We start from the raw sequence: 9,119 nt of genomic DNA, 5'->3' as shown, positions 1-9,119 counted from the left end.
GTTTCCAATAGAGTACAAAGACATGATGCAAACAGATTAAACTTTTGTTCACTGTAACCTACTTTCAATCGAGTGTTACAGTATGTATGACGAATAAAGGCAGGCGCATTCGCGATGTATGGAAAGGATGAGCTCACACAAGAAGCGCCAGTTTATACATTTGGTGCCATATTTGTTCGCCGATGAACGTTTCAATATCGTCCGATATAAATTGTATGTCATAATCGTATGTATGAATAAATGAAGAAGGCAAAGGCTATACATACTCCAACAAAGGGGGAGACAGGGGATTCATTATGGCGTTGGTTTATTGAATCATTCAGATATTCAGGTCGACGGAGACGAGGAGGCCATCGACTTTGTGAGGGAAGTACATTATTATCCAAAGAAGTTCGTTCGAAGTGTATCTTTTTCCGAAGAGGTTTATTCGAAGCGCATCGTTATCTGAAAAAATTTATTGAAAGCGCATCATCATCCAAAGAAGTTTGTTCGAAGTGCATCATCGTATGAAAAAGTTCATTCAAAGTGCATTCGAAGCGCATCGTCGTCCAAAGAAATTTGTCCGAAGTGCATCATCATCTAAAGAAGTTCGATCGAAGTTCACTATCTGACGGTACATCTCATTAAGTTAATTAAACTATAGATTTTAAATAACAATAATAATAATAATAATAATAATAATAATAATAGTAATAATAATAATAATAATGTGAACATATTTTATTTATTCAATCGACAAAATAAAATTCAAAATAATAAGAAATAACAAATAAGAAATAAATTGAAGTTTAATAAAATTGAGTTTTAATGAAATGTACCATCCTCCTAAGCTCGATGACGTTACAAGTGCATAGAAGTGAAAGATATATTTAATTATGCATTGTTTCTCTCGCAATAAATACTATATGTCGAGCTAATAACAGTATTAATTAATTTTACTTTAAAATAATTTGGCCATGTAGTTTTAAAAATAGATAGGTTCAAGTTATTATAAAAACCAATTGGCGATATCTCAAATGTGTTAACTGTTATAGAGCAGTTTATAAAGTTATTATTTAAATGTTGTTTCAGATTTTTGTACTTTGCACTTTTATATCGTTTAGATGAGAGGAGGTTAGTCTCATGACATATCGTCAACTCGATCACCTCTATTTTTCCACCCCGCAGAACAGCAACATCTAGCAACATTCGTAGCGTGTGAAACAACTGTGCCAGTGCCGATGTTGAACAACAGTTAGACACGACATGATTTTTTATCTGGAGAACGCTGCAGAGCGGACATAAAAGAGTCGTAGTTTTGCCCCATTGAAACATATTTGAATTGGTGGGCAATTGTTGAACCAGGTATTTTCTTATGAACCTGTAAAATACCCCGGATAACTTCTCAGTAGTTTTGAACCAACAAGTTATTTGTGCTGGACTTATATGTTGGCCAATTGCTTAAAGTATGATTCCCTGAGATTGCAGTTCGCTGATGTGGTTGAGACACGATTTCACTTTGTCATCTTTCAGAAGCTTAAGAGACAGCTTTAGCGAGCCTGTTTCGTCCAGCGAGCTGATTTGATGAAATTTGAAGTTGTTTCGCTCCATAGGCATTTGATTTCATCACTAATGCTGTTTTATAGATAGCTGCGGATTTTCAATTTTATTTTTTCTGAAGTCTCTTTTAATGACACAATGTTGTTACCGCAAAGTTTCGTTGGCAGCAAAAGTATTTGCGATACACAACCGCTAATAAGCACAGAAAGCCACTCTCTGACATTATTTATTATCAAATTGTCCAGGTTACACGATATCCAAGTTGGTGTAAAATGATAGCTTTGGAATTCAAATTGAAGCTGCGAAGGAATGAAATATCGCAATATTTGAAGTTTTTGTTGTGGTTTGATGTCTAGAGCTGAAGTGGTATCCAGCAATTTTGTCAATTTCAAAACGATTTCTTTTTTGGCCTCCGTATCTTTGCCCTCAAAATCATATAACCTGCCCAGATAGACAAAACTCTTTCCTATTTCTATACTCGGATTAACATCGTTGTTAATTGTAAACCTTGGAATAAACTGAACATAGGCGCCGTCTTTTTTCCTCACGCCAAATGAGTTGCATTTGTCTATTCTCCTTGTCATGTCCGACCAATTGCACCATGTAGAATTCAAATCGATCAACTTCTGGGCGGCCTCAGAACTGTGGGCGATTATTGCCGAGTCATCCGCAAACTGGAGCCAGGATTTAGTTTTCAGTTCAGACGTTGAGCCTCAGATATAACCACAGCCAGTGTACTCTTGAGTTTCAATAACTTTCATTAGCGGATTGAAACATAGGTTGAAGAGCAGGGGCGAACACGGATCACCCTGGAGAACCCCTTTCTCGACCTGCAGTGCCGATGTTAATCCCTTTCTCGACCTGCAGTGCCGATGTTAATTTATTATTTATTGGGACGAATATTGAGTAGTCCGAGTAGATAGACATTATCATTGATTTTATTATGTTGGGAACATGATGAAATGTTAATATTGAATTTATGAGATAATGGCTCACTTCACCAAAAGCATTTTTTAAATCAAGAAGAGCGACGATAATTGTTTGTTGATTTTTCCTGGCATCTTCAAGCAGGTGGGTCAACATTTGCGTGTGCTCTACCAGGCCGTCGACATCAGGATAGAATCCTTTTTGGATGCTGGTGTTGATGAAGTTATTTTTCTGAAAGAAGTTATACAATCTATTTTTTATTAATGTTGAAAGAATTTTATAAAGAATGGGTTGTAATGTTATCGGTCTATAGTTTGCCGGATCGCCGGCATCTCCCTTTTTATATATTAAAATTGTTAAGCCCTTCCTCCAGCAACCTGGAATTGTAGATGCGACCCAGCATTTTGAAAGTAGTTTGTGCAGATATGTTCTGAGTATTGGACATTTCTTAAACATTATAATAGATATCTGATCTAGTGGGCACGGTAAAGCGCTTGATCTACTTCGATGAACAATTGATGAAACTTCTTTGTAAGTTGGCGGATCAATATTGCCATTGAACACCGGCGGTTGCAGAGGAGGGATCCAATCAGGGATTGCAAAATGTGTTCTATCACCCGCTTTCATTACGCCGCCAAAGTGATCAGCCCCTTTGTCAACATCAAACAGTGGAGGCAGTGGTGTGGATAGCGAAAATGATTTTTTACAAGTTTTCCAGAAGTTTTTTGACAGTTGAACGGATATTTTTGATTGACCGACAGCTTTTGATATCTTTTCTCGGTGAATTTTTGATCTGATCAATTTGCTCAGACTTCTTATTTCGTCAATAAAACTGTTGTCATTTTGACGAAGGATTTTTAGATTTTTTAGTTTCTTTTTTAGTTTTCTAATGTCGGCGTTGACGTTGACAACTGTTGATTCTTTTGGTTTTAAGATGCCATACGTATCTGCGAAATATTGGTATATTGTGTTTTGCAGTAGGAGGGCATAACTGTCGATAACTTCAATATTGTTAAGGTCATTTAGTTTATGGTGAAAATATGCGTTGGCCTCTTCCTACTGCTGTTTGATTTTGGGCAATAATAATAATAATAATAATAATAATAATAATAATAGTCACAACATTAATAATACTAGTAATAAGGGTAGTAAACAAAATAACAACAAAAACAATACGGAAAATTTTTTATTTATTAACATCTTAATTGTTTGATTACTAATCATTGTCAAAAGAGTTTATAAAAAATTATTTTGTAGTATTGTATTTGTAAAATATTAAAAATGAGTCAACGCTTGAAAGAAGACTTGCGAGCGTGCGGAAAGGCCGGTCCGTACGCCCGGCAAGAAGGGCGAAACATCTCTTTTGCCCAGCCCGTATATTCCGACCCTGAGGTCGGTAGAAGATATTGTAGACTGGCGAGTCCTGGCCAAGGGAACGACCGCCTGAGTGAGGAAGGTGAGGGTGTGCGGTATCGAGCGACAGGTGGCGTGTGCGATCCCCACGGTGCTGATGACCGACACCGACCTTACCGTGTCGACGATCGCCGACGCAGCGAGGATAGCGGCGGCTACGAGCGCGTCGACGGAAGAGGCGGTAGGGGAGAACACCGCAGCATCCTTCACGGTGTCGACGAAAACTCTACAATTGGTGCCCAACGTGGGGCTTCATCCTTTTCAAACAATACAGGTCGAGAGCAAGTCGACAGGCGCATGGATCGGACAGGGATGAGGATTCACCAGCGTGTGATGGACCATCGTTACCCTCTAGAAAGTCTGAAGTCAACGTTCAACGCATGGGTTTCGAACGGGATGATCGTCCCAAGTCACGTAGTTACCTGTTACCTGACAGGTTTGATGGTACAGGATGCCTAAGGATGTTTATGAAGAAATTTGACATATGTGCGAGGTAAAACCGATGGAGTTCGGAAGATATGGAAGCACATCTGTCTTGTTTATTAACAGGTGAAGCCGCTCAGTGTCTTTGGGACCTGACAGGGCTAAGATACCACGAGTTGATGTCAAAGCTCGAGGATCGTTTCGGGACGAGAGGTCACGAAGAATCGTACAGACACAAACTGCACATTCTTCGTAGGAAGCATGCCAAATCCCTCGGTGAATTGGCACAAGTGACCAAACGCTTGATGTCATTGGCGTACCCTGGGAAATAGTCAGCATTGGCACGATAGCTTGCCAAAGATTTTTTCTTGTCAGCCTTGGGGGATGCCGAGCTGGAACTAAAAGTCAGAGAGAAAGAGAGAACCGAGGAACATCGACGATGCACTCAGGTTTGCCCAACGACTTGAAATCACAAGATCATCGGTTAGCTCATCTAACAGGTCAACTATCCAGGTCGTGGAATCAGAAAATCAAACCAGAGTGTTGAAAACGTTGGAGCGGTAAATGACAGAACTACGTTAAATGTTTGAAGAGTTCCACCATAGCCCTCGAAGTATTACGCAAACCAAGAAAGAGGGAGACTGTTACAGATGTGGTCAGTCAGGCCATTTTCTATTCAAATGCCCGCAGAAGGCGAAGTCAAACGAGCATAAACAAATCGACAAAGCAACCACAAAAACTTGCTACAGGTGTGGAAAGCCGGGTCACTTTTCAAGGGAGTGCCCGCAAGGCAAAGGTGTCAACAAGGACGTGGGTCGATTGAACCAATCGACATGCAGCAGTGGCCAAGCCATTTACTTGCCAATCTGTGTAGATGGTAAAAGAAAACTGGGTTTGCTGGATAGTGGCAGCAGCGTCTCAATCCTCCCAACGTCGATGGTAGATGTATCGAAGATTTAGCCGATGTCAAAATCCCTGAAAGCAGCCAACGACACAGAAATACCAATCAAAGGGCAGATTGAACTGCTGATCGAGGTTGGCAAACACTCCAGGCCAGCATTATTTTTGGTTTCGGACAGTGTATCTGAAATCTTGCTGGGTTTGGATTGGTTGAAACTCAACGACGTTTTGTGGAAGTTCGGGCAGACGAAAATCACTATTGGGAAGGACTCAGCAGCAGTGGGGCTGGTTACCAAAGATGTTGGTGTGAACCGGATGTGCCGAATAGAATCCAACAGGGAGGTAGAAATTCCTGCAAGGACGGAGTTCGACGTCCCATGAAAGATCGTTGTTCGACAGCCATCGAAATTTGAAGTTAATAGATATGTGTGTTCCGATAGAGCACAACTACAGCCAGGTGTGTTTGTTGCTCGGACAATACTTCCCATGTTGTTCCGAGAGCAATGTATCCAAGTCATAAACATCAACGACCAACCCCGAGTGATACCTTCCGGAACACCGTTGTCGAACCTATAACCTGCAAATGAAGAAATGGACGATGACGGGTATGGAGATACGTACCTGATGAAAGTTTTGATCAAGCCACTAATCAAAAACATACCAGAAGAAGCAACGATTAGGTTAATTAAACTTTTGAAAAACTTTTCAGATGTCTTCAGTTGCTCTAAACAGGAAATCAGGATGGCAAAAGGGGTCTACCATAAAATTGAAACACAGGAAGCTCGCCCTGTCAAACAGCAGTTGAGGAGGTACCACCCTGCTCATAAACGAGTGATTGCTGAACAAGTGGATGAAATGATTGAGCAAGACGTGATTGAACCCGCACATGGGCCGGGGTCTTCAAACATAGTACTGGTGAAGAAAAAGGACGGTTCATATCGTTGTTGTATCGACTATAGAAGGCTGAATTCTCTGCCAAGGATCGACGTTTGTTTAGACGCCATGTCAGGGGCACAATGGTTTTCAACGCTGGACCTCAAATCTTCCTATCACCATATCGAGATACATCCTAAGGACAGGGATGAAACGGTGTTCGTATGCAACAGGGGCATGTTTCGATTCAAAAGAATGCCTTTTGGTCTGTGCAACGCCGGGGCCACGTTTCATCGGTTGATGGATTTAGTCTTGTCAGACTTATGCCTTAATACGTGTCTGGCTTATATCGATAACATTATAATTTATTCGAAAAATTTACAGGAACATTTTTTTTAGGTTGAAACAGGTTTTTCTGCGATTGAAAAAAGCCGGATTGAAATTGAAAATGGAAAAATGTGAATTTTTAAGATCTTCAGTGGCATTTCTGGGTCATGTAGTGTCAAGCGAAAGTATCGCGACAGATGAAAAAAAAAACAGAAGCCGTTCGTGACTGGCCAACTCCTACGACGCTGACAGAAGTTTGAGGATTTTTATGTTTAGCCGGCTACTATCGCAGGTCTGTACAAAGGTTCTAAAAATAGCCAAGCCATTGAATTAACTGCTCAGGGGAAGTCAAAAATTCCGGTGGGGACCAAGGCAACAAGAAGCGTTCGAAAAATTGAAATGTGTTCTGACGACAACACCAATATTAGCCATGCCAAACGAATACGATCCGTTCTTTTTGGACACTGACGCTTCGCATCGAGCCATCGGAGCTGTCTTGTTGCAAGTTCAAAAAGACAAGGAAAGAGTCATCGCTTACGCCAGCCGGACTCTAAGCCGAGCTGAGGAAAACTATTGAACGACTAGAAAAGAGCTATTGGCTGTGGTGTATTTTCTTAAATTTTTTAAGCAATATTTACTAGGCAGACATTTCACAATCAGGACAGACCATGCACCACTAACCTGGTTGCGAAACACCCCTGATCCAATCGGACAACAAGCCAGGTGGTTGAAACAGCTGGAAGAATTCGATTTCGACATTCTACACAGAGCGGGGACTAGGCACGGAAACGCCGACGCGTTGTCAAGAAAGCCATGTAAGAAGACGTGTTGCAATGACGATAGCCAAGTCGTTAAACAGGTGAAAGTTGTGGAATGCGTTACGGATCTGAAAGAAGCTCAAGAAAAAGACGACATCATAGAGCCACTAATGAAGAAGATTTTTGTGAACGCTCAGAAGCCGTCGTGGAATGATGTTTCTGGTGAAAGCGAAATGTTCAAAACACTCTGGCATCAATGGGAGCGTTTGGAAATGAAAAATGGACTGCTGTGTAGACGGTTCGATGTGATGCCCGCAAACAATGTAGAGTGGCAAGTTTTGGTACCCAAAAATGTGGTAGAATCAATTTTGTTAACTGCCCATACAGGTGTGACCGGAGGACATCTGGGGATTGCAAAATTGAAAGAACTTGTACAGCATAGATTTTATTGGCCATCGTGGAAGTCAGATGTCGAAGCGTTTGTAAAAAGTTGTGATAAGTGTTGCAGGTATTACAGAGGGAAACCACCACGCCATGCAACTATGAAGGTAATGTTGTCAGGGTTACTCTGGGAACGGATAGCGCTGGACATCACGGGACCGCACCCCAAATCGAAAAAGAAAAACGTTTACATTCTGACGATTCTAGATCATTTCACAAAATGGGCCGAAGCATTTCCGTTGAGGAGGCATACGGTGGCATCAGTTGCCAAAGTATTAACTACAGAAATTTTCCCTAGGTTTGGAATGCCGAGGCAAATCCTTAAGGATCAAGGTCGTGAGTTCGAGAGCAGTCTGTTCAACAAATTACTCTGCAGATTTGACATCGAGAAGATACGCACGTCACCGTACAATCCATCTGCTAACGGAGCAATCGAAAGGTTTCACAGGACGCTGAATTCGATGTTGGCGAAGGTAATACAAGATTCACACAATGGTTGACGGAGATGAAAGCTAATTTTCCCTCAATATCAACTGTAGATTTGTGGAAAGGATTTGTTATTGCTAGGGCAGCGATGTGTGAACTAACGGCGCGTCTTTTGCCCGGGTTTGATATGGGTCAGGGTACAAGAGAACTACCAAAGTAAAGAAAAACTCGTGGCAAAAGCCAGGAAGGTGGTCAAACAATTTCTGGTTTTTGACAGCCTTTCACCAATGGAGTCTAGCGTAGAGAAGTGTTTGGACCCGGAAATTACAGTGTCACATGGTAAACAATCAACAGCGGCAGTTTCATCTGATACGAAGAATCCTGAAAGCCAGACAAAGAATTTAGAAGAAGTCCCGTCTAAACTTTCCGCGATCAACCACACCGAAAACTTAGGAGGATCCCGGTCTGAATTTCTCGCGACCAGTTAGGAATCCGGTGCGATGATGCACGATAAGGCGTGTACAGAGGTTGCTGACGGATTATTTCTGGTAGAGCACGGGATGAAGACGAACGCGTTGCAATCCAATTGGAAGAATCGATTTGCTGAGATGGATAAATGGGAGTCTGTCATCGAGGATCGGCGGGAAGGACGATGGTCATCAAACCTTGTTAATGACGCCGAACGTGGTGGATCAAGACAGCGAACAACGCGGGCAGCCCCTGCCCAAAGAAAATGAAGCGGCCGTCACGATGGGATCAACCCAACCATCCGAGGATGAAATGTTCCTAGACCTTGGGTTGGGTGAGGACGACTTTTGATACCGGTTGAGCAAACGTCGAGGACGACGTTCAGTAGAGGGGGGGGCTTTGTAAAATTTGAGGATAACAGTAACCAAGCTCGGTTAAACTTTGGCCCGGTTATAGTTGATGAACAAAGACAGGCGCATACGTTATGCGCACACTGTGATGCATTTATATGCGCCAGTTTATACATTTGGTGCCATATTTGTTCGCCGATGAACGTTTCAATATCGTCCGATATAAATTGTATGTCATAATCGTATGTATGAATAAATGAAGAAGGCAAAGGCT

The 9,119-nt window shown here is 41.7% G+C and overlaps 2 protein-coding genes across 2 annotated transcripts; both read left to right on the top strand.

Moving 5' to 3' along the window:
- Positions 1 to 4,397: 4,397 nt before the first annotated feature.
- Positions 4,398 to 5,583, top strand: HELRODRAFT_164995 (hypothetical protein; the record flags this gene model as incomplete). Its single annotated transcript, XM_009030903.1, has 3 exons — positions 4,398 to 4,609; positions 5,052 to 5,241; positions 5,320 to 5,583. 3 exons carry the CDS (start codon positions 4,398 to 4,400, stop codon positions 5,581 to 5,583), a joined length of 666 nt encoding a protein of 221 aa, XP_009029151.1.
- A 210-nt stretch (positions 5,584 to 5,793) lies between these two features.
- On the top strand, positions 5,794 to 8,846 carry HELRODRAFT_164994 (hypothetical protein; the record flags this gene model as incomplete). Its single annotated transcript, XM_009030902.1, has 3 exons — positions 5,794 to 6,011; positions 8,224 to 8,490; positions 8,621 to 8,846. 3 exons carry the CDS (start codon positions 5,794 to 5,796, stop codon positions 8,844 to 8,846), a joined length of 711 nt encoding a protein of 236 aa, XP_009029150.1.
- Between the last annotated feature and the right edge of the window lie 273 nt (positions 8,847 to 9,119).

The sequence above is a fragment of the Helobdella robusta genome (genome assembly GCF_000326865.2).
Source record: "Helobdella robusta unplaced genomic scaffold HELROscaffold_7, whole genome shotgun sequence".
Taxonomy (NCBI): Eukaryota; Metazoa; Annelida; class Clitellata; order Rhynchobdellida; family Glossiphoniidae; genus Helobdella; species Helobdella robusta.
This window is presented reverse-complemented; position numbering and strand designations above follow the sequence as displayed.